Consider the following 26,063-nt stretch of genomic DNA (forward strand, 5'->3'; position numbering starts at 1 on the left):
TCTCATTTCTTTTTTTAATAAAGATTTATTTTTAAAATTTTTAATTATGTGTCTCTGGGTCTGTGTGTAGGTATGTGCACATCGATATAGGTGCCCCGAGAGAGTCGGATCCTCCAGAGGCTGAGTTACAGGTGGTTGTGAACCACACAACGTGGGTGTAGAAGATTCTCTGCAACAGTAGTAGTACAAACTGCATAACCGCTGAGCCATCTCTCCCCGCTAGTTTTCCTTTACTTAACGGTCAGTTTAGGCCAGGGGAATTCCTGTCCATGTGCATTTCAAAAGTCTTGTAATTGGGATCCCGCTGGGATGCAAGGAGTTAAGAGGAAATGGCCTATTAGGGTCTTACTAATCCGAGAAATCCAGGACCTCAAAACTATGCAGAACGCCTGTAAAAACCATGATTCCACCAGGCGGGGATGGTTGGCCGAGAAGCCCCGGAGGTTCTTCGAGCAACTGCAGAGCAGAGCCTAGAACGGCCATGAGCATCCCGAGATCCGCTGGACCAAGGCCCTGACCTAGCGCACGAGATAACGGTGGAGCTCTGCGGTCCGACCCTGGAAACTCAGGTGAGGCGTGTCTCCATCACGCTGTCACTGGCCGGCTCCTCCGGGGAATCACGCCACAGGAAATGAGCCCGCGGAGCTCGAAGTCAGCCGCCCACCGGGGCTCCCCGCGCAGGGGTCCTCCCGCCACCGCGCGCCCCGCCGCGTACGGGACCGCCCGGGAACGCGCGCGGCCGGTCACGGAAAGTTGGCGCCGGCGCGGGGCCGCGCGCTCCGGGCGCCCCCTCCCACTCGAGGCGCACGTGCAGCCGCGCCCCCGCTCCCAGGCCGAGACGGGACGCCCCCACCCCCACCGCGGCACGCAGTGCGCAGGCGCCTCCCCGCGGGTCCCGGCGGCGGGAGCGGGAGAGAGGGAGGCGGCGGGCGCGGCCGGAGCGGCTTCAGCCTCGGCTTGAGGGCTGAGGCGAAGGAGGCGGCGGCGGTGGCGGCGGCGGCGAGGCGGCGAAGGTGATGGCGACGCGGGGCCCATGAGGCGGCGGCCGGCGGGACGGGCCGAGGCCCGGCGGAGGAGGCGGCTTCGGGGGCGCCCACCGCCGGGTGAGCGGCGGCTTGAGGGGCCCCGGGCCGGGCGCGGCCGGGCGAACTCTGAGGCGCCTCGAAAGCGGCGGCGGCGGCGGCGGCGGCGGGCCGGGTTCCTGGGGGCCGCAGGGCGGGAAGGAGCGCCCGCCGAGCCCCGAGGGGCGTCGCCACCCGCGTCCCGCCGCCGGCGCGCCCGCCCTCTTTGTCCCCGGGCGCGCGGTTCCCAAATTGGGAGGGAAACGGCTCGGGCGGGCCGGGAGCGGGCGGCGGTGCTCCCGCAACTCCTCGGGGCGGTTGGGGGGCCCGGGCGGGCCGGGCTGGCGCTGGGCGGGCTCGTCTTTGTCTGACGGCCTCGGCCGCTCTTCGGCGGCGTGCTGCGGGCTCTGGCGGGTCCTCTGTCCCCCTCGGAGGTTTCTTTTTTTCCCCCCTTTTTTACTGGAGGTTTGGTTCGAGCGCTGCGGAGCGGGAGAGGGGCTGGCGGGAGGACCCTGCCCGTCGCCTCTTGCTGGACGCCTTTTCTTTACTTGAGATGACTTTATTCTCACTTCGGAAAACTTTGGAACTCTGCTATGTGGGTTTTTTTTTTTTTTTTTAATTGTTCTTCGTTGAGTCTCCAGATTGAAAATAGAGAGGAGGCGCTAATGCTGTGATTGGGCTGGCTGCTGCGTTTGGAGTTTGAAGTTGAAAAGATTTACGTGACCCGTGTTTAGAATTTGGGGTCCTCCCCCGCCGGCCCCCGCTTTGCGGATTATTTGGGATTGCTTTTCTTTTGCGAAGTGGGATGAGTTTGATTTTTGTCATTTGAAGTCATTTTTCTTTTTGGTCTTCGGGGACTGGCAACGCTACAGATTTCATTGTGCTCGGGCTTTATTTTGTTCTCGTCCACACTAGGTGCAATCGAGGAACTCAAGGTAGACCAAATTCTGGATAAGTTATCTTGTATGTGTTTTAAGTCTAAACGTTATTGCTTTTGTTGTGCACCCTTACACAAGTGGATATATGTGAAAGCGCTGCACAAAAAGCCTTGTAAACGAAAGACTTTAGTTCTGTTAGGCAGAAATCAGTTTGTCTGTAGTACATGAGTATCTGTAAGAAGAGGATTAGTAATGTAATTTGGGGATTAATCCTTCCCCCTTGTAAACAGTTTGCAGGTATTCTTCAGAGCAAAAAATGCAAAACAAAGAGAAACAAAAAAGGCTCCACAAATTTGATTGCTTAGCTTGTAACTAAATTAATTGTGAGTTTTTGTTAAAAATTGGAGGTTTTGTTTGGGGCCAGCAGGATTTATTTGCAGTTACTTTGAGTTTCTTAAAGGCTGTGTAATGGCAGAATGAAAGGAATTAGAACAGAGTCTTCGGGGTAAAGGGTAAAACGATTTGTTATGCCAGATCCTCGGGTGCAGAGTACTGTAGGCAAAGGGCGTTTTGGAGAGAAAACTGGCATTATAAGTCCTGCAAATGTGTTCTGATGTGTTATGGTTCCAAAACATTGGTTTCATCCTATTAGTTCTGTTCCTTTGCTAAAGAATGGATGAGGAGGTATTGAATACTGACTCACATACAGCAGTAAATTCTTGTTTTACAAAGTCTGGAGTTGGCTCTCAGTACACCTTGGCAAAGGGTTAGCTTATAGACCCATGGAATGTGTTTAACCAAAGTGTTTCCTACAGCAGTGAGATGATCTCATTAAAGATTACATTTTACTTTTTAATGTTATTCTTTGAAGCTGGGTATCATTGTGTGGCATGGGTTGATCTGGAACTTGGTATGCAGCCTAGGGTGGCTTTGAACTCCCTACTGCTTGACTCTCCAGAATGATAGGTTATAGGTAGTTCATTCAACAAACATTTTTGTGGTCCTGGAGACTGTACCAAGGGCAAAGTATGTGCTCTGTCACTAAGCTGTATCCCAGCAACCTTTTCCCCATTAAGTGAGAGTATGGGACAGCTAGGAAGTGGAACAGACAAAAGATGAGGACCAGCCTTCTCTTCCCTCTCAGTGTTTTCAATGTGAAAAAAAAATTTAGCAATATGGAAATTATCTAAAATCCTTGAAAAAAATGCACAAACTTTTAGAATAAATTTGTTTTCCCCTTATGGAAATGAAATAAATTTCACATAGTATTCTTATCCTCTAGCCTCTAAACAGTGTTTAGCTCTCATCCATCTGTGGCCTGTTTTATCTGTGTCTTTGTGGGATCTAACTGGTTGTGACTGAATTAATTGCAACCTCAGGATGACTTGTAACATACCTTCTGAGGAAGTCTGGAGTTAAGTGGCGTTAGACTCTATTTTTAGGGAATTCCTTTGGACTCATTCTTGGACCTGGGATTCCTAATTGCCCATCCAGAGTAGGTAGTTATGTGGACTTAGATTCCACCCTCTCCTTTCGAGTTCTGATTCTGCTCCAGGTCCTCAGGCTGTCGACCCCTCTCTGATGTTGGCCGTGTCTTTAACCTGAGGATCTTGGTCTTCTCTTCTCAGTCTAGACCTAGCTCTTCTCTGTCTTTGGTACCAGATATTTTCTGAGTTTTTGTTGTTGTTTTCGAGACAGGGTCTTAATGCTAGCCCAGATTGGCTGCAGACTCATGGCGGTCTGCCTCTTTCTTCCCATGTGCTCATAGGATTAGAATGGCTAGTCTAGGCCATAGCGCCCCGTTGGTGTAGACAGTGCTGGAGATCCAGCCTAGAACAGCTTGCACGCTAGAGAAGCAGTCTACTAACTAAGCCACACCTCTAGCTCATCTGTATAGTTGTCTTCTTTTCCTTCTGTTCTGTACTAGAGATTGAACCCAGGGCATGACAGGCAAACACCGCCACAGAGCTACACCCCCAGCCCTGCTTTCACATCTTCTCTTATTCCATGTATCTGTGTCATACTTGTCTTTTTCCTACTTCCTGAAAAAGTTTAAAACGCAGTCAGTCTTTGCCTGCACTACATCTGTTTCCTTTACTCCAGAAGCAACTCTTTGTCCTTTACTCCTGTCAAGAAACCTTTCAGGGCTAGACAGATGGTTCAGTGGGTAAGAACACTTGTTCTTGCAGAGGACATGGGTTCAATTCCCAGCATTGACATGGCAGTTTACAGCCATCCATAACTCCAGCTCAAGGGTTTCTTAATGCTGTCTTCTGACCTCGAAAGCACCAAGCACACAAGTGGCATGCCAATATACGAATGAGTAAAATACTTATAAAATAAAATTAAATAGAAAGAAAGAAACCTATTTTCTATTCTAGTTTAGCCTAGGGACTAAAAATACAGTACTCTTCTAGGACATATTGCTTATTTGTATAATGTTAATGACACCATTAGATTGTATAGTGTGTTCTGTAATATTTAGAGTAATATCTTGTTTTTGCTATCTCAGTACCCTTGGCACCTAGCTTATAATTACTTCATTTATGTATTCAGCAAGTTGCTGCCCACTAATTTTTTTCTTAGTAGTAGTTTAGTGTAGTAAAATACTTTTGATAAAGCTTTAGTGCATCTACCTGGAAGCCTTGCTATTATTACATGTTGCATATTTCTCTTGTTTTCTTTTGTTTGTTTTTTCTAAGATAGAGTCTCCCCTATACAGCCCAAGTTGATCTCAGAACCGGTCTGTATGCCTTAACCTCAAGTGCTAAGGATTATAGGTGTATACACCTTGTTTATATACTGTTTTTTGTATGTTAGTGGTCTTATATATGAATATAGTGCTGTTTTGTTGTGGTTTGTCAGTTTAAATATTTCTTTTTAATTGGACATGTGGCTCCTTTAATTCAGGCACTTTGGAAGGCAGAGGCAAGTGGATCTCTGTGAGTTCAAAGACACCCAGGGACTACATAGTGAGACCCTATCTCAACAAAACAAAACAAAACAAGACTAAAGAAATGGTTCAGAGGTTGAGAACACTGGCTGATGATAATGGACTGAACCTCTGAAACTGTAAGCAAGCCCCAATTAAATGCTTTCTTTTATAAGAGTCACCATGGAGAGGGCTGGAGAGATGGCTCAGTGGAACTGAGTTCTTGAGGTCAAATCCCAGCAACCACATGGTGGCTCACAACCATCTGTAATGCAATATGACTCCCTCTTCTGGTGTGTCTGAAGACAGCTACTGTGTACTCACATACATGAAATAAATAGCCCAGAGTGACATGAAACTTAGAATGTAGTTGAGCATAGCCCTGAATCCCTGATCTCCCTGCCTCTGCCTCCGCCTCCACCTCCCGGGAGCTGGAGTTCCAGGTGTGCACCACATCCTGTTAGCATAAATAGTTTATTATTTGGACCACAACAGAACTCCCAACAATTAGGAGCTTTGTTTCTAGTTGCTTTTTATATGTTTTTCATGGGGAAACTTACCCTCCACACACACACACTCTGGAGGTTTGAAATTGCATATATATGAGCATAATTTCTTAAGATAGGAAAGATAAAAAGGAGATCTGTACACAGAGTAGTGTTCTTAAACTCTAATAGCTGCTCGTAAAGCTGTAAAGTAACATTTGGGTTTTTTAAAAGCGTGTCTAGGACTATATATTAGTACTGCAGAATAGGTCCATTGAGCTTAAACTGAATCTCGTGGCATGTTGATATTCCAACAAAACAACACTTGGTATGAAGGAAAGTGATGAGAAGATGGAAATTTGCATAACATTCATGTTGCAAATAAACATTTAATGGAACTCATATTTGAAACTGATTTTTAAAAAAACACCTGTATATGTGTAGAGGGATTAAGCCCTCAACTTCCTGTGTGCTAAGCAGTGCTCTGCTCTCCTGATCTAAATCCTTAACCTCTGGTGGCTGTTTTAATCAGTTTTTCAAATAAAAGTAAATTCCTTCCAAATACTCAATACTAGATGAAAATCAGTAAAGATAACAGCAGCCACTGTGGATTTTCGGGCACTGTGGGCTGAATGTGGTCGCACAGTCCTGTAATGTCAGCACAAGGCAAAGGCAGGAGGTGAGTTCACTCTTTATTGGCTGCATAGGAGGTTTGAGGCCAGCCTAGACTACGTGAAATGCTGTCTACAAAAGCCCAGCAATTTAAAAACAAAACAAATATTAGATGTGATAATTTCCCCTTTTTTAATTAGAAAATTAAGTTATGCATTTGTGTGTGTGTATATGTGTATGTATGTAGACAGGTTCATGGCATGATGCACAGATGCCATGTAACATCATAAAACAACTTTTGGGAGTTAGTTCTCTCTCAACCCTAGTGAGGCAGGGTCTTTCTTGGTGTTGTGCTGTGCGGCATACCCTGGGTTCACTGCCTCTGAGCTTTGGGACACTTCTCTTTCCACCTCTCATCTCCATGTAGGCATGCTGGAATTACGGATATATGCCACCATGCGTGCCCTTGGGATTGAAGTAGGTTGTCAGGCTTGTGCTACTCTCTGAGCAGGCTTCCTAGTAGTGTTTTATGCTTCCTCCCCATGTTGGTCACACGAATCTGTTTAATTTGTGAAAATTGTCAAGGAGTGTACTTGTATTTGTACACTTTTCCCCTCCCTGTTGCTGGAATTAAACATACGGCTTTGTGCATGTTAGGCAAGCGCACTACTGCTGAGCTATACCTCAGCCCCATTTCTTCATCTTGCCATATTTTACTCAGTAAGTTTACCAAAAAATGAAAGATTGCATATGAAAATTCAGGCTGAAGAGTTCTTTTGAAAAATATGCCAGCCTAAAAGGCTGGCTCAGCTGGAGCTAAGAAACCCTAGTTCTCTGTAGGTGGTACCTCTGTTCTCTATTTGTTGCAGGCCTTACTTGTTTATTTACTTGTATTATCTAGTTGGTGTCTAAAGAGTTAAAATGTTAAAAAGAGCTTTCTTGAGAAATAAAGTCTTCCATGTCACTTGTTTTCTTTTAATATTTATTCTTTAATATTCTTAGATATATGAGCTGGAACTCCAGTTCTCTAATGTAAAGCTCACAAGATCTGGAGCTGCTACGATGGCTTCTGTTAAGAGCATTGGCTGCTCTTCCAGAGGACATGAGTTCAATCCCAGCACCCACATGCTGGCTTACAACCGTCTGTAACTCCAGTTCCAGGGGATCTGATGCCTTTTTCTGACCTGTGCAGGCACCAGGCACACATGTGGTACACAAACAAAAATGCAGGCCAAACACTCCTACATTTTAAAAAGAAGGAACTAAAACCACCAAAGAATGTTTCTAGCGTATCTGAAAGGATACATAGCCATCGCTATGGTTAATTTAAGAATACTTCTGTTCCTCTAAGAAGAATGTTACTATCCTAAAGTAATCGTCGCCCACCTCACAGACTTAGACAACTGCTAATCTACTTTCAGTCTAATTATAGATGTTAGAATTTGTCTAGATAATTTTGAATTTTATCTAAATAATTGTAGATACTTAAATATTGTATTCTGTGCTATTAAAAAAATTAATAGAGGGCTGGTGAGATGGCTCAGTGGGTAAGAGCACCTGACTGCTCTTCCGAAGGTCCAGAGTTCAAATCCCAGCAACCACATGGTGGCTCACAACCATCCGTAACGAGATCTGGCGCCCTCTTCTGGAGTGTCTGAAGACAGCTACAGTGTACTTACATATAATAAATAAATAAATCTTTAAAAAAAAAATTAATAGAGCCGGGCGTGGTGGCGCACGCCTTTAATCCCAGCACTCGGGAGGCAGAGGCAGGCGGATTTCTGAGTTCGAGGCCAGCCTGGTCTACAAAGTGAGTTTCAGGACAGCCAGGACTATACAGAGAAACCCTGTCTCGAAAAACAAAAACAAACAAACAAACAAAAAATTATAATCCCAGAACTTGGACAGCTGTGGTAGGGTTGTAACTTCCAGGCTATGGCATGCCTAGCAGGGCTCTGTCTCAAATAGTATTTCTGGGGTGGGTGGTATTTCATTTTACACTTTCTGGTAACAGTTTGTCACTGAGGAAAGTCATGGCAAGAAGTAAGGAAAGGAACCTAGAGGAAGGAACTAAGTAGAAGCCACAGAGGAGCACTGCATACTAGCTTACAAATACTGTATTTGAAATATTTTCACTTGATTTTATGTGTGTTTGTGCCTGAGTATGTTATGTGTACCACATGTGTTCAAGAGTGCTCAGAGGTCACAGCATTAGATCCCTTGGAACTTGAGTTACAGGTGGTTGTAAGCTGTGGTGTGGGTGCTGGGAACTGAACCATCATTCTCTGCAAGAGTGCAAACACTTAACTGCTGAGCTAGCTCTGTAGCCCCTCAAAGTATATATATATATATATATATATATATATATATATATATGTATATATATATATATATTTTTTTTTTTTAAGTTATAGATGTAGGTTAACACACAGTGGGAATCCTAGCATTTGGGAAGTAGAGGCAGGAGAGTCAAGGCTAGCCAGGGCTACACAGTGACATAGTAAGACTCTGTCTCAATCTACCCTCACCCCTACCCCTTCAAAGTCATTGTATGTTATTTCATTATAGAGGGTTATAACAAGTTATATAAGATTTCTTATAGCAAATATTCTGTATTTAGGAATAATTACAAATGTATTACCCACCATAAGATGGTATTTTAGAGTTTTTTCTTGTTGAAGAGTAGCTTTTTGAGAGACTGTGTAGACCAAATGTCCTTGACTAAACAGTGACTATCCTGCCCCTGCCTCGAGTGTGCCACTGGGCCCAGTGGTATTCATGGTAAAGATTGCTCCGAGAGGTATACAAGCTGACAGTTGCCATTGCTGTATGATGTGAGAACTTCCACAATCCTAGTTAATATTGGAAATGTTTATTTTCCAAGCCTGAACATGATTTAGAATTCTTGATTGATGGAAGCTTAGGCTGTTTTAGACATGGATACCAGTACTGTCCTTTCTGAATGCAGACAGTGCCACTTAAGAGGCAGTGTGGATGAATGTGCAATCCCACACTTTTCCAGCTGGTTCCTGAATGTTCTTGAATTCAAGCAGAATGGCTCCTTGCCAGTGTAAATTGGCACTTCAGCCCACAATGGTGTGTTTTATTTCCTTGTTGGTTTATAGAGCCAACATTTCAGATGCCTCTCTTTTCAGGAGGTTTTATAATTTGATTCATAATAAATTATATTTTGTGTTTCTCAAATGTTGTTCATAGCCAGGAACACTTTTGAAAACAAGTTGTTTTTATGTTTATGCCACATAGATTACTGTTTGCCAGTTAGCTGCCATAATTCTTTTTTTTTAGAAATTGTCACCAGCTAGTTATTAGGCATCTATTATCACTGATGTGCAATTAACTTCCACTTAAAACGCTCCAGTTAAACAAAACTTCATTGTAAATCCTGTAATTGATTCCTTGTCTACACAATAAAGCATAGTCATTCAGGGATGTGAGTCACCGGCTTGACTCTTAGTGGATTGCTCAGCTCTTGTTATGGGATGCCCAGATAGTTGGTCCATACATAACTACAGGATCATGGCAAGCCCGTCTTGAATTTTTTTTTTTAATTGTAGTGTTTTCTGGAATGACTGTTTGGGAAATATTGCTATGAAAATTTTACATCTTGTTATTGTTAATGTCACAGCTGTTACATCACTTCCTTCCTGACCCCAGTGTGCTTAATTTTATGTAATTTTTTGGTTTTATGAATTTTATTATGCCAAAGTTAATATTAAGCAATGGGAACCTTAGGAATCAGTTAGTTTGATATGTCTCCGTTTATGTTCAATTATTTCCAATTAAAATGTGGGAAGGGGCTGGATAGCATGTTCTGCTCTTGCAGAGGGGGCTCAGCTCAGTTCTCAGCCACCTGTGGTGCTCCAGGGGCATTTGAGACTCCTCTGGCCTTAGTGAGTAGCAAAAAAGACCTGATTCCTGAAGCACGGGGCTCACATTCTGAAATCACGATCCTTGGCTTCTAGTCTATTCTGCTCAATTTCACAAAATTTGGGATTAAGAGTCAATCACTTAGTTCATCTTAGTTTATCTTAGATTTTGTTTTTATTTAAAAAGGAAATTAGAGTTTTAAGGTATTGACCGCCAGGCTAAGGGTGTGGCACCAAGTTGGCCCAGCTCTCACATAGCATCCACCAAGCCCTTGGGTTCGGTACCCAGTGATGCATAAAACTCTTGGCTGACATTAGTTCTAATACTTGGGAGGTAGAGATGGGGAGATAGCTGTACATTGAGTCTCCGGTCTAGCCTGGAATACATTTGACCCTGTCTTTAAAAAAAGAAAGAATCAAAGACAGATATGGTCAGGGAGAAGGGGAAAAATGAACTTAATAGAACAAAGGAAATTGATAAGAGTTTGGATTTTTTTTTTTAAGTATTTTTAGGGAGCTGGAGAGATGGCTGAGCGGGTAAGAGCACTGACTGCTCTTCTGAAGGTCCTAAGTTCAAATCCCAGCAACCACATGGTGGCTCACAACCATCCGTAATGAGATCTGATGCCCTCTTCTGGGGTGTCTGAAGACATCTAAAGTGTACTTACATATAATAAATAAATAATTAAATAAATCTTTTTTAAAAGTATTTTTATTGTTTGTTTTTTCTTTTTAAACAGTTTCACTGTGTCTCTTGCTGATTTTGAGCTCAGAGAGCCCTCTGTGTTTGCTTCCTCAGTGCTGGGATTGAAGGTGCACACCACAGTCATCCCAAGAAAGGTGCTTCTATAAATGGAATTGTGTGCTGTACCCACCTTCAGCCTCCTTCTTATGACCTAGTGTTCTGCCCTCTGAGTCCCTCCACTCAGTGAGTCTACTGTGCTTTGTGTGTTCCTCCTTGCTCTAGGAACCCTCGAGTTAGCTTGGATAATTACAGGTCTTGTGTAGCCTTCCTCCTCTCAGGCGTCTCTGTCGTGTATTGTCTATTATTTAAGGAGTGAATAACTACTGTTTTACAGATTTTTCCCCCTAGTGTTAATTAAGATATACAGAAATACATAGAATCCTGTTATATCCCAAGTTTGCCTTGAACTAATGATGTCTTGCTTTAGCAGCCTGAGTGCTGTAATTATAAACTTTGCTACCATAGCTAAGCTGTCTGGCTTTTTAAAAAGATTTATTCTATCTGTAATTCTGTGTGTATGCGTGTATCTCTGGGTGGGTTGTACATGTGAGTGCGAGATCTGGAGCTGGGGTTATCTGATGTGGATATTGGAAGTTGGATTCTGGACCTCTACAAGAACAGGGTATACTGTTAACTGCTGCTAACTGCTGAACTATCTTGGGTTCATCTGGCTTTTACTTTATATTAAAGTTAAATTTCAATTTACTTAATTTGTGTGTATAGGTGTTTTGACTCCATGTATGTCTGTGTACCACATACATGTCTTACGCCTGCAGTGGTCAGAAGAAGGCATCAGATCTTCTAGAACCAGAATAACAGGTGATTATGAGCCATTGTGTGACTGTTTGGAATTGAATTCCAGTTCTCTGGAATAGCACCTAGTGCAAGAATAAAAAGAAAAGAAAAGAAAAGAAAAGAAAAGAAAAGAAAAGAAAAGAAAAGAAAAAACATTGTACAATAGTTACTGCTCATCCCAAGGTTCCCTTGTACTGTTTTCGGGAAAGGATTCTTTTTATTCTGGGGGTGGAAGGAGGAGCTAAGCAAGTTGTAGGCTAGCTAAGGCCAACACAAGAGATGCTGAAAATCCAAGAAAACTAACGAGCTAACTAAATAAATAGAGGTGGCTAATCACATTTCTATTGTTGACTTTTTTCCCTCAAAAGAATTTGAGAGCCAAATGACTTTAAAGAGCCATAGCCAAAATGAAACATCTCCAGGGAACCAAACAAATGGGTGTCTGAAAAACGTGAACAAAGATGAGAACCTGAAACTTGAAAGTAAAATGCTTAACTTGTAGCCTGACGCTAGGTTCTGTACACCATTCTGTTTTCTGCTTAAGCCACAAATGCCACTGCCTTGGAGAAGACGCCCCCCCCCTTTCTCTCTCTCTCTCTCTGATGTGTTCTCCCCCCCTTTTTTTATTTGGTTTTTCGAGACAGGGTTTCTCTGTATAGCCCTGGCTGTCCTGGAACTCACTCTGTAGACCAGGCTGATCTTGAACTCAGAAATCCACCTGCCTCTGCTTCCCGAGTGCTGGGATTAAAGGTTGCGCCACCACCTCTCTCTCTCTCTCTGTTGTTGTTTGTTTTGTTTTATTTTTTTGAAGATAGTGAGGTAGGGTCTCCCTGTGTAGCCCTGGCTGTCCTAGAACTGGCCCTGTAGACCACAAAGGCCTTGAACTCACAGAGATCTGCCTACCCCTGCCTCCTGAATACTGGGATTAAAGGCATGTCCTACCACTGCCAGGCTTACTTACTCTCTTTTTGAGACAAACTGATGAAATGGGAATCAAGAAGAGAAGTATAAAAGATTGTAATAGGGGCTGGTGAGATGGCTCAGCAGGTAAGAGCACCCAAGTGCTCTTCCAAAGGTCCTGAGTTCAAATCCCAGCAACCACACGGTGCCTCACAACCATCCATAAGGAGATCTGACGCCCTCTTCTGGAGTGTCTGAAGACAGCTACAGTGTACTTACATATAATAAATAAATAAATAAATAAATAAATAAATCTTAAAAAAAAGATTGTAACAAAGGGTATGAAGCAGGTACTAGAGAGATTTGTCTGTTTATTTGTTTATTAGTGTAGTTAGCACTTAAAATGTATTTTTCCTGGTCTGAGATGCTGAGGTAAGGGTCTGGCGTTCATCTTTTAGGGGCACCCAGTTAAGTTGAGGTGTCAAGATAAAAGGTTGAGTCACTCATAGCAATCATGGTAATATATTTGATTTGCCTTCAGTTCGGACACAGCCCTCAGAGCTTGTATGAACAGTCTGTATATCTCCCCTTCAACAGTTGTCTCAGCCTTGCTGTTCCCAAACTGTGAATGTACTAATTTCTCAATGTCCAGACATTACCCTAGTTAGCAATTCTGTCCCTACTGGTTGCAAGGAGCCTTGAAGAATTTTTATTTTGTCTTTAAGCTTTAGGTTGATTTATTCTACATTTAGGATCTTAAACTCTGAAATTTCCTATTCTTAGCAAGTGTTTTGTTTTGCTTTTAAGGGAGGCCAGTGTCTTTTTTTCTTATTTATTTATTATTTAATTGTATGTATATTAATGTTATGCCTGCATGTACATCTGTGCATCACTTGCATGGTGTACAACTTGCATGCCTGGTGCACAAGGAGGTAGAAGTTTTCAGAGCCCTATAACTGTAGTTACAGATGGTTGTGAACTACCATGTGGGTAGTGGAGACTGAACCTGGGTCCTCTGCAAGAATAGCAAGCGTTCTTAACCTCTGAGCCATCTCTTCAGCCCTGAGAGTTTATCTTTTATAGATCAGATAGATCCCAAGGACTGGGGTGAAGTCCTTTCTACATGAAACCTGTATGTGGTCCCTCTTGTGCTGGGGATGTGAGTGATGCTGGGAACCCAGCCAGGCCCTTTAGCGCGCTAAGTGAACACTACTCCTGAGCTACACCTCAGCTGTAATAGCACAGGTCATCACTAGTAAGTGCCAAACTGTAGTGCAGGACTGGCTGGCTTTAGGATACTCAGTCATTAGATGATCTTGGACAACTTGCACACATTGTCCAATTTTCACTCTGGAGTTTATGGAGACCCAGGAATAGACTACCTGAGATTGTCCAGACATGTGCTTTATACTTAATTTTGAAAAACCCTATGAACTCTGTTTAACAGAAGAATGCACCAAGATTTTGCTTGTTTCTAATAGTACATAACAGAAAAATGTTACGAATTTTGGGTCTAATGTAACTCACTGGTAGACTACTAGTAGTATGAGAACAAGGTAGATTTATATCTTAAGTTACTTGGAAAACAGACTAAAAATAGCATATTTGGTTTCTGGTTCAATAATTGAGATATAAGCAAACATGATTCTTTTTTCAGTATGTATGTGGGTGTGTGAATTGTTTTGACTTATGGGCCACCATGAACTTTAGTTGTATTCTTTTTTTTTTAAAAATTAGTTGTTGTTCTGCTAGTCCTTTGGAAGCCCGTGGAAGTTCTTTAGAAAGATTACCCATAACCCATTTTATGAGATGTTAGAATTAGTTAATAAGCACATCATTTCTATAGAAAGAGACAGAGTAAAATGAAGAAACAGGCTGCTTTTAAAAATCAGGTTTATATAGCAGGCCAGTGGTGGCACATGTCTTTAATCCCAGCACTCATGAAGCAGAGGCAAATGGATCTCTGATTCTGAAGCTATCTTGGTCTGTGGGCACTAGTTCCAGGACAGCCAGGGCTATTTAGAGAAACCAGGTTTTGAAAAACCCAAACCAAAACCAAAAATGAGGTTTATAATATAGGCAAGGTGGCCACGCCTTTAATCCCTGCACTTAGGAGACAGAGGCAAGCAGATCTCTCTGAACTGGAGGAGAGCCAGGGCTACAACAGAGAAACCTTGTTTCCAAAAACAGAAAATTGGCTCATTTAGCACAGAGTTATGGACTTCAAGGACATGGTGCTAGTTTCTGGTTGGTTCTGGTGAGCACCTGGTTTTGAGGTAGCACAGCAGCAGGAGATTGTGACAGCAGGTCATCTCACCAGACAGGAAGTAGGAGAGACTCAGGGCTCAGGACCAGACTGTTAAAACTCCTTCTCCCCAGAAATGAGTGCAAGAGACCACCATTCCTTTCTGAGGCCAGCACCTATAGAGCTTCCACTTGGCCATTCTAAGACTCCACCGTGTGAAGTTTAGGGAGGAGACACAGTCAAACCATATACATTCAAACATATATATCTATTTTTAAGGTTCTCTGTAAGATAATGCCTTTTAAAAATAGATTTATTTTATGTATACGAGTGCACTATCTGTGTGTACACCTACATGCCAAAAGAGGGCATCAAATTCCATTATAGATGGTTGTGAGCCACCATGTTGTTGCTGGGAATTGAACTTACAACCTCTAGAAGATCAGCCAGTGCTCTTAACAGATGAGCCATCTCTCCAGCCCTGATAATGCCATTTTTTATTGTAGAAAGGTATTTATTTTTTTTTTTAAATTTAAATTTCTTTTATATGTATGAATGTTTTGCCTGCATGTATACTTGTGTATCATATGTGTACCTGGTGTCCCCAGAGGTCTTGGATCCCCTGGAATTGGAGGTAGTTGTGAGCCACCATGTGGGTGCTGGAAACCAAAGCTGTGTCCTATATAAGAGCAGCCAGTAGAGGCTATGGCTCCAGCCTCTAGATTTATTAATTTTATTTATGAGTGTTCAGCTGTATATATGTGAGCCATGTGTAGACCTGGTGCCTGAGAAGGTCAGAAGAAGACATTGGGTCCACCAGAACTGGAGTTACAGGTGGTTGTGTGTGTAACTACATGGGTTCTGGGAGCTGAACCTGGGTACTTTACAAGAGCAGCAATTATTCCTACACCCTGAGCCATTTCACCAAGCCAGTTAAAGCCATCTTATACTTGGGGGTTCACAGGATAAAGAGGAAGCAATGGAAAGCCAAAGCACTTTAAGGGGTTTTGGTTGTGAGGTGTGTGTTGGTTTATTTTAAAGTTTGTGTATGGATGCTGTGTATGTATGTATATGCATGTATGTGTTCCATGTGTGCACTCTGTGCTATGTGACCATGTAGGCCAGAAGAGGACATGAGGTCGCCTGGAAACTGGAGCTTTACAGAGGCTGTATCGGCATGTCGGAGCTGTTGTCCTATGGAGATGTTCTTTTAGCCATCTCTACAGAGCACTCCTGTGGTAGTTTTGTCTCACATTGTTGGTGAATCTCACCTCTACAGATTAAGAAAAAAGATGAAATAATTTGTGTGCATTTTATATATATGACCAAAAACCAAGATTCTCTTCTCTCAGGCATTTTGTGGTCAAGAGCATAGACTTCAGGATGTAAATACATGATGCTGTGGTCCTATAAAAAGCCCAAGTAAGGCTCAAATGTTTCAGCACTCTCTCCTTTTCTCTCACTGTCCTTTCCAGGGTCTCATGCATCCCAGGCTGGCCTTGAACTTAAACATACCCCTGATTCTCCTGCCTCCATATCCCACATGCTAAGTTAAATGTAATGTGACATCATGCCCCATTTGTTTGGTGTGGGGATCCGATCAGGGCTTTGTGTGTGCTGGGCCAGCACTCTACCGTCCGTGCTACAACCTCCACCCTGTGCCTGGCTCAGCATTTCTAAGGTTTCAGTTTTAAGTAGTGCACAAGACTCAATTCTGGGTGTGTTAAAATGGCTGTTTTATATCTTATGATTTCTTCCACCAAAAAGTTGGGTTAAAACTGATGAGAAATATTTTCATAGCTATAAACCCTCAAGGCTGCAGAGATGGCTCGTGTGGGTTAGAGCCCTTGCTGCAGACATGTGAAGATACAAGTACCCGTGTAAACAGCTGGACGTCGGAGGCTGGAGAGTCGGTCAGCAGCTAACAATGTGTGTTAGTCTTACAGGGGACCCGAGGTAGCCTCCCAGACTCCTGTCACACTACTCTTAAGGAGGTGGAACTGCTTTTGGCTTTCATAGGTACTCACACATGTGGATTCTAACTTGTGTATTCAATGACAGAAGAAGTGATGGGCCCAGTTAACTCAAAGTCCTACGGTAATAGCTGATTTTGGTGAAATTCCCTTAAAAAAACAAAACAAAACAAAAAACCCAAAACCCCAAATGGTTTATTGAGTGAGCTGCAAGAAGGCAGGCAGCAGGCTGGCTCATAACTGTAATGCCACCTGCCTGTTTTGTTCTTTGAGGGTTTTCCTGTATAGCACAGGCTGGTCCTCCTCCTCCGCCCCCTTTCTTTTTCTGGCATGGTCTCTATGTAGCCTGGCTTGGAACTTACTATGTTGACCAGGCTGTCCTTGGTCAGAGACCTGCCTGCTTCTGCCTCCTGAGTGCTAGGTTTAAAGGCATGCCTAGTCCTGGTTCTGAAGTCTTTTTTTTTTTTTTCTTTTAAACATGTATGAGTGTTTTCCCTGCTTGTATGTCTCCATACAGCCTATACACCTGGTGCCAGGGAAGGCCAGAAGAGGACATTGATTCCCCTGGAACTGGAGTTACAGATGGTTGTGAGACGCTATATGGATACTGCAAATTAAACCCAAGTCCTCATAAAAGCAACAGCACCTGCTCTAAACCACTGCACCAGCTCTCCAGCCCCTCGTCCTGACCTCCTGATCACCCTGCTTCCTGATCACCCTGCCTTGTCACCTACTAGTTTAGCGTCATGTCTCAGCTTTTCACATGTAAATTTCGACATATGCTGTGTCTATGACTCTTTTCCCTATTGTTTCATTACTTATTGTTTGGAAACTCTCCCCCCACCCCCACCCCTACCCCCATAGTAAAACAGCAACAAAATCCTAAGTCACTGTTAAATTACCACGAATATTCAGGGGTTCTTTTTGTTTTTGAGATAGAGTCTGTATTATATTACATAAACTAGCTGACCTCAAACTCTGGGAGCTCTGCCTGCATCTGCCTCTGGAGTGCTGGGATTAGAGGTCCTGTCTCGGGAATTGTTTTAAGTTTATTTGTTAAATGATTGTAGTGAAGAGAGTTGGTGTCTTGTGGATGACATGGCCTTAGCTCTTCAGAGGTTAATAATGGACACTGATTTCTCCTTCATCGGTCTGTTTTGTTGTCTTGAGACAAGAGTCTCGCTTTGTAGCCGGCCATCCTGGAACTCTCTGGAGACCAGTCTGGCCTCAAATTCACTTTTTATGTTTTGAGTACAGGTGTTTTCTTTCTCTGACTTTGTGAGGCATTGGCTCTGTAAATCACCTCCTGTGGAGGTGGTGTCCCAGTGCCTGAGCCAGCTGTTGGGTGTTGGAGCTGAACAGCTTGCTCCTCTGGGCTGCTCACCCCTAGTGAGAAGTATTGGCTGTGGTGGAGGCGGGACCTTGGCGCCTGCTTACCCCAGTGCTGCTGCTTGTGCTTTCTGCTGGCAGCTACAAAGTCCACTGGTGGCTTGGTTGGTTGATTTTTGAGTCAGGGCCTCACTTTTAACCCTGGCTGACCTGGGACTCTAAGACATCTGCCTGCCTCTGCCTTGCTCTTCCACATGCTGGTGTTAAAGCTATATTCCACCCTGTCCAGTGGTTCTGAATTTTCACTAATGACTCGTTTCCCTATTAGGTTTTCTTTTAATTTTAAGTTATTTATTTTGTCTGGCTGTATGTATGTGTACTATATGCGGAGCAGAGGCACAAAGTTGGTATCAGATCCCCTGGAACTAGAGTTAACCGAGAGCTGTGAGCCTCTGAGTGGATGCTGGGAACAGATCCCAGGTCCCCTGGAAGAGCAGACAGTGCTCTTAACTGCTGAGACATCTGTCCAGCCCCTATCAGGTTTTCGTAGAGCCTGATGATTTAAAAACATTGAGGTCACTGTTAATTTATCTTGTCACTTGTTTTGGGAGGAGAGAAGAGGGTATTCACAGTCAAGCCTGTTTCCATCTCATTCTGAGTGAATCCCATAGAACACAGAAAACTTGTTTCTTCCTGAAAGTGACATGTTAGTGACTCATTGTTTTCTGTGGGAGGAAGTTTATGACCAGATCTTTTCTTTTTCTCTTCCAGAGAGAATTTGGGAAAGTAACAAACAAAGTGCAGAATCTGAAAGAAGGTTTTGGGTAGCAGGAGTTCTGGTTAACAGGTAAGTGTTGGAACTTACCCGGTGGTGGTGATTTACCATAGTCGCAGTGCAGCGGGAGAGGGAGAAGTTGGAAACCTACATGTGCTTTGTGTCAGATGCTTCAGTAGGGTTTAACCTGGGACCTGGATTCTAGGCATAGGTCTAAGAATCTTGGAATAAAATTATCCTTTAAATGCTGTTTTTAAAGGTGGGTATGGTAGCAATACCCATCTTTAAATTATACCACATATAATTTCAGCATTTCAAGGCTAAGGTAGGAAGACTTGAGTTCCAAGGTCAGTCTAGGCAACAATTGATCCACTGTCTGAAAAACAAAATACAAAACCGAGCAAGGCATTTGCACACCTTTAGTCCCAGCACGCTGGAGGCAGAGCTCTGAGTTCCGGGCTAGCCTCTGTACATAGCAAGTCTCAGGAAAGACACAAGTACATAGTGAGACCTTCTCTCTAAAAACAAACAGGGCTGGAGAGATGGCTCAGTGGTTAAGAGCACCAACTACTCTTCCAGAGGTCCTGAGTTCAAATCCCAGCAACCAACCACATGGTGGCTCACAACCATCTGTAATGAGATCTGACACCCTCTTCTGGTGGGTCTGAAGACAGCTACAGTGTACTTAGATATAATAATAAATAGATCTTAAAAACAAACAAACAAAAAGCTGTTTTTAGTGAGTCTGCCTACTGGTTGGGTTTGTTGCTTTCATAGATCAGTTAAGCAAATGTCGACACAGGATTTCCCCGTGTAGGGAAAAGTATTTGTTGTAAGAAAATCGATTGTGGACTTAAGCAAAACCAGGGCCTGTTCTGCTCTGTGGTCTAGCGGGAGAGTGGGCGCCCGTGGTTCCTTTCTCTTTAGTGCTTATCATTGGTTGTAGCCGCACTGTTCATGAATTACTTTTGAAAAAAAAAAACTTGGGAGAGGGACTCACTATGTATCTCTGGCTGTCCTGGAGCTAACCTTTTATACCAGGCTGGCATTGAACTCAGAGGTTCCTTTGTCTCTGTTTCCAAGTGTTGGGATTAAAGGCATGTGTCACCACTCTTGGCTTCCTTAATTACTTTAATGCTTTGTTACCTGCTTTAAAACTTAAGCTTTCTGGTAAACTGCCTCTTCATAATAGAGTCCAGTCCAAGGGCCCCTTTTATGATGCTACGCTCTATGACTGGACCAGAAAGCTACCCCAATGTCTGCATGTCCCAGAACACACTAATGTATGTAAAAAACACAGTGTTTTGCATCTGAGAAATAATATCAATGAAGCAGGAGAGCAAACAAGACCTTGTATGTGCAGACAGGTCGTAGGGTGCTGTCTCACCCAAAGCTATAAGGTGCAGTGAGATTCTAATATCTGCTCTACTGTGAGTCTTGAAGTGGGACATCTCAGGTTACAGTGTTCCTAGAGATAGTGTGAATTTACATTGTTAGGGTTGGATTATTTGTTGGGACTAGGCACCAAAAATAGAAAACTATTTTTAGCATTTGTTGATTTCCCCTGCTTGGTACTTTCCACCTACCAGGGCAAACCAATTCCACCACCATGAGTTGGAGCTTCCTGACTCGCCTGCTAGAGGAGATCCACAACCATTCGACATTTGTAGGGAAGATCTGGCTCACTGTGCTGATTGTCTTTCGAATTGTCCTAACTGCTGTAGGAGGAGAGTCCATCTACTATGATGAGCAAAGCAAATTTGTGTGCAACACAGAGCAGCCAGGCTGTGAGAATGTCTGCTATGATGCCTTTGCCCCACTTTCCCACGTGCGCTTCTGGGTATTCCAGATCATCCTGGTTGCAACTCCCTCTGTGATGTACCTGGGATATGCTATTCATAAGATTGCCAAAATGGAGCATGGTGAGGCAGACAAGAAGGCAGCTCGGAGCAAACCCTATGCCATGCGTTGGAAACAGCATCGGGCTCTGGAAGAAACGGAAGAGGACCATGAAGAGGATCCTATGATGTATCCAGAGATGGAGTTAGAAAGCGAAAAAGAAAATAAAGAGCAGAGCCAACCAAAACCTAAGCATGATGGCCGACGACGAATTCGAGAGGATGGGCTCATGAAAATCTATGTGTTGCAGCTGCTGGCCAGGACTGTGTTTGAGGTGGGCTTTCTAATAGGGCAGTATTTCCTGTATGGCTTCCAAGTCCACCCATTTTATGTGTGCAGCAGACTTCCTTGCCCTCATAAGATAGACTGCTTTATTTCTAGACCCACTGAAAAGACCATCTTCCTTCTGATAATGTATGGTGTCACAGGCCTCTGCCTATTGCTTAACATTTGGGAGATGCTTCACTTAGGTTTTGGGACAATTCGAGACTCACTAAACAGTAAAAGGAGGGAACTTGATGATCCGGGTGCTTATAATTATCCTTTCACTTGGAATACACCATCTGCTCCCCCTGGCTATAACATCGCTGTCAAACCAGATCAAATCCAGTACACTGAGTTGTCCAATGCTAAGATTGCCTACAAGCAAAACAAAGCCAATATTGCCCAGGAACAGCAGTACGGCAGCCATGAGGAACACCTCCCGGCTGATCTGGAGACTCTGCAGCGGGAGATCAGAATGGCTCAGGAACGCTTGGATCTAGCAATCCAGGCCTACCATCACCAAAACAACCCCCATGGTCCTCGGGAAAAGAAGGCCAAAGTGGGGTCCAAATCTGGGTCCAACAAAAGCAGCATTAGTAGCAAATCGGGGGATGGGAAGACCTCCGTCTGGATTTAATCTCGGTTGGGCTTCAAACTTGGGGTTTCATAGTTTATGGTAAGCAGCAACTTGCTGAATAATGACTTCCATTGAGTAAACATTTGGCTCTGGCTATCTTCAGGGATGCTGTTGGCTCACGATCCAAACTCCGGGGACTCTGAAGGTGGACCTGGGATGAGTCGGGAGAGGGAGACACAGTGTTCCCAGGCACGTGTTCTCAGCAGTAATGCAGTTGCAGAGCTTTCCGTTTGTGTCTTCCAGACCTAGAGAAGAGCTGATATATTTAAATCACTCTTGTTGGACAGTTTTGTATGTACAGTATTATGGTACAGTTTTTTAGTATGGTAACTTTTTTTTTGTATTTGTACATTGGACTGCTGTAGTTACACTTTTTTATATTAAAGGAAAAAAATCCTTGTAAATAATGTCTGTTAAAGGGTAATGTTATTACTTTGTTTAGCAAATATTATCTTGTGATTGGAATTTTGGTAGATGGTACACTTAATAAAAGTGCCTCTCGTGTTTCAGGAAAGATTTAAGATCTATCTATAGGGAAATTGAGGGAGAAATACCAGTCTTCCAAGTGTTTGGAAGATCCCTGTTAGAAAGAGGTTGAGATCTTTCTTCTGTCTGAGAGATCTTGAAATCTCCTTCCTGTTACCAGAATTGTGGCCGTTCTTGGAAAATGTTTCCAAAGGAAGTCAGTGATTTACTGCTGCTGTGTGCTTTGATGGAGTATCTATGACTTGAAAGACTGATACACAAAGATGCCCCGCCCCAGTCAGATAGCAGTGTGTTGCACTGACAGGTCTGACAGTGCTGAGGGCTAAGCGAAGGCATGCCCAACACCTGGAGAAGGAGCCACAGGGAGTTAAGTTGTGAAGCTGTTCCACTTGCCCTGAAATCCCTGACCAGGAACCTGACTCTGGTTTCTGAAAAAGCTGGTCATGAATATTTTCTATATTTGTTAACACTAGAAATACAAACAGATTAGAATACTCAAAGTTACTTGTACTGAAAATGGCAAAAAGTCTCAATCCAGATGCTTTGTTTTAACAGTATGCTGTAAAGTGGGTCTGAGTTGTCCATGTCTGCCAGTGTGGATTTCTATCTAAATGGCCAGTCATTGAGATGAGTTCAGTATTTATTCCCTTTTAGCATATGTAGTTGTTAATGGCAAGGGTTGGTGTTCATAAAACTAATAATTTACAGTGTTTTCTTTCCATCTTTAACCTTACATCACATTGGAAAGCTTTCTCTTCCCATCAAACTCATGTTTGTCTGGAGGTGCTGAGTCTCTTGGTACCATGAACAGAGCTTTAGGTCCAGCAGCAAGCATTTTGTGTGGGTGTCTTGCTCTTTCTAATAGAAAGCTGTTGCAAGACACCTCTCATTTTGAAATTCTGAAAGTATTATGTTTTGTTTCTTAAATCTGAAGTACTACTAAGCAGTAATGGTGCACACCTTTAATCCCAGAACTCAGGAGGCAGAGGCAGGTGGATTTCTGAGTTTGAGGACAGCCAGGGCTACACAGAGAGACCCTGCATTGAAAACAAACAATCTGAAATGCCTGTTCTCTGTCACTCACAGCCTGGGACGGACCCAGTGTGTATCCGTTTGCCTTTGCTGCTGCCCTTCTCTTCCCCCAAACCTACCTTATCATCTAGGCATTTATTTATTTACATTTGCTTTTTAAAAGATCTTTAAACTTCAGCCTAGGGAAGATCCTCATCGTCCCTAACCTTTTTAGCAGGTGGAGTTAAAGGGAACTTTTCAAAAAAGAGTATATTTTTATATATCGTGAGTAATTGATAGACAATAGGGAAATGCCTATAATTCTAATAAGACAGGCATGATTTTAACCACCTAAGTCTAGCTAAGATAAGCCCCAGTTCTTGTATTACTAGCTCATTCAGCAGACTTCTACTAAACTGAAAGACAGAAAAAGCACACACACTCTCAGCCATCTCCCAGAGCCTAGGGGAGAACAGAGTGGCCTGCCAGCAGAGTGGTTGGGAATTGGGGTAAAAAGGAAGGGCTGAAGCAGAAATGCCAGAAACCACCAGGCAAAGGCATTGGATGCCGGGAGCATCCATTGGTTTCTAACAGTGCCCCCAGTGCTGCTGCTTGACCCAGAATGATGAGAATGTTATTTTTTTTGGTCTAGCTAATTCTTCAGCTTCTCGAAGTGTACAGAAAGTTATTCTAGGTCACCTCCTTATGTTCATACACAGTAAAGTATATTTTACCCTCTTGCTAAAGATTTAATCATGACAAGGATTCCCCAACTCCTCATGCCTCCTTAGCATATTTCTTCCAGATTTTGAGCATAGACTTTTTGCAGAATACAGCATTTACTCCTTATGGTGTTCTGTGGACCTACATTAAGAAAAATGATCCAGCCGGACGTGGTGGCGCACGCCTTTAATCCCAGCACTTGGGAGGCGGAGGCAGGCAGATTTCTGAGTTCGAGGCCAGCCTGGTCTACAAAGTGAGTGCCAGGACAGCCAGGGCTACACAGAGAAACCCTGTCTCGAAAAACAAACAACAAAAAAAAAAAGAAAGAAAAATGATCCATGGGACTGGAGAGATGGCTCAGCGGTTAAGATCCCTGACTGCCCTTCCGGAGGTCCTGAGTTCAAATCCCAGCAACCACATGGTGGCTCACAACCACCTGTAATGAGATCTGACACCCTCTTCTGGTGTGTCTGAAGACAGCTACAGTGTACTTAAATACAATAATAAATCTTTAAAAAAAAAAAAGAAAGAAAGAAAAATGATCCTGGGGCTGGAAAGAAGGGTCAGCAGTTAAGATCACTGGCTGGTCTTCCAGAAGATGGGTTCAAATCCCAGTACCACATGGCAGCTAACAACTGGCTGTAACTTCCATTCGAGGGGAATCTTTTGGCCTCTGCAGACACTGCACATGTGGTGCACAGGTGTGCATGTAGGCATAATACCTGTACACATAAAATAATAAACCTTTACAAAGAAATGATTTAAAAAGAAGTCACGCTCAATAAAATAAGATGACTCTGTCAATGTCTGGTTTTAGCTGTTCAGATCCTACACAGAATCTGTTAATATGTCTTTATCAAATCGCAATTGAGTGCTCGGGCCTTGAAGAGCTAGCATCAAGGTAGACGTCCTCATGAGCTTGGTCTCCCTATCTGCTGCAGCATTGAGTCAGATTGGTTCTCAGAAGAGATACAGAAAAAAGCAGGCTTTGCTGGGCAGTGGTAGCGCACACCTTTAATCCCAGCACTCGGGAGTCAAGAGGCAGGCAGATCTCTGAGTTCGAGGCCAGCCTGGTCTACAGAGTGAATTCCAGGACAGCCAGGACTACACAGAGAAAACCTGTCTTGAAACAAAAAAACAAACAAAAAACCCAAAAAAACCACCCAACTGTTGGGACTTGAGTTCCAGCTCAGAGGTGAAATATTTTTTTTGCCTGGCAGGCATGAGGTCCTGGATTCAGTCCTCAAGTTTGGAGAGCGGAAGCCCAAACCAAAATAACCATTATCAATTGGGTATGTCTGATTTTGAACCTTTAAAAGGATGGACAAACTAACTGGTGTTGAGTTGCTTAGGTTCTTGTCATGGGTGTCACATGGGTTTGGAAGACATAGTCATTCATACCAAGAGTGTATTTCAGTTAGGCAGACATCTGATTTACATGTCCAGTTTCTGTGTGTGCATGCTTTATGCTTCTGTCTTTTGAGAGATGGTCTACTTCTAAAAATAACATGTATGAATGCTGGTATATTTTAGACCAGCCAGCTTTCATTGTAAGACTATTATCTCCTTTAATGCCCGTTTATAAATCAAAGGTCTTTCCCAGCTATGAAAGAGAATTTTTTTCAATACACAACCGCTGGTTGTTTTGGTTTGAGTTTATGAGGCAAGCTCTCACATAGCCAAAGTTAGCCTCAGACTCACTGTGTTGTAGCCAGGGATGTCCTTGAACTCCTCATTCAGAGTGCTACAGTTATAAATGTGTATTGATTCTCCTCTCCTGGCTGGTCATTTTGATTGACAGGTTCCAGTATTAGGATAATTTCATCTCTGTACAATCATGTAATCTCTTGAAGTCTCATCACTTGAAAATAAAAACCTCTACACTTAGACAGTGTAGCTCGGAATGAAGTCCCACTTAGTCTCCATGTGACAGATGGTGATCATTCACAGATGCCATCCAATGTAAGAACCCCTGGGTGGAGTTCCATCTTTACCGTTCTCCCAAGCGGCACAGCATGGAGACTTAAAAAGGTTTCATGTACTGATGTCATAATGACAATGTTTAGTGGGTTTGATCCATGCACCCACCACTGTAAATCCAGGTTTACATGGCTTTCTAGGCTAAATTCTGCTTTTCAGGGTTGGCTTATTGGGTATTGGCTAATAATATATTCTTCCAAAATTGAAATACTTTTTTTTGAGTTTTTCGAGACAGGGTTTCTCTGTGTATTCCTGGCTGTCCTGGAACTCACTCTGTAGACCAGGCTGGCCTCGAACTCAGAAATCCACCCGCCTCTGCCTCCCAAGTGCTGGGATTAAAGGCATGTGCAACCACTGCCTGGCAAAATAATTTTTTTAAAAGACTTATTTATTTATTATAGGTAAGTACACTGTAGCTGTCTTCAGACACACCAGAAGAGGGCATC

At 43.3% G+C, this 26,063-nt stretch overlaps 1 protein-coding gene across 3 annotated transcripts; it reads left to right on the forward strand.

Annotated features, from left to right (window-relative positions):
- Positions 1 to 299: 299 nt before the first annotated feature.
- Gjc1 (gap junction protein gamma 1) lies at positions 300 to 24,595 on the forward strand. Of its 3 annotated transcripts, none has more exons than XM_021177326.3 (3): positions 300 to 569; positions 18,614 to 18,689; positions 20,207 to 24,595. In XM_021177326.3, exon 3 carries the CDS (start codon positions 20,227 to 20,229, stop codon positions 21,415 to 21,417), a length of 1,191 nt encoding a protein of 396 aa, XP_021032985.1. In that variant the 5' UTR covers positions 300 to 569; positions 18,614 to 18,689; positions 20,207 to 20,226; the 3' UTR covers positions 21,418 to 24,595. The 3 variants fall into 3 exon arrangements, with proteins under 3 accessions (XP_021032985.1, XP_029338927.1, XP_029338928.1); XM_029483067.2 differs by lacking the exon at positions 300 to 569 and adding an exon at positions 888 to 1,103; XM_029483068.2 differs by lacking the exon at positions 300 to 569 and adding an exon at positions 17,037 to 17,278.
- Positions 24,596 to 26,063: the final 1,468 nt, after the last annotated feature.

Source organism: Mus caroli, unplaced genomic scaffold, assembly GCF_978045245.1.
Source record: "Mus caroli unplaced genomic scaffold, Mus_caroli_1 scaffold_13, whole genome shotgun sequence".
NCBI lineage: Eukaryota > Metazoa > Chordata > Mammalia > Rodentia > Muridae > Mus > Mus caroli.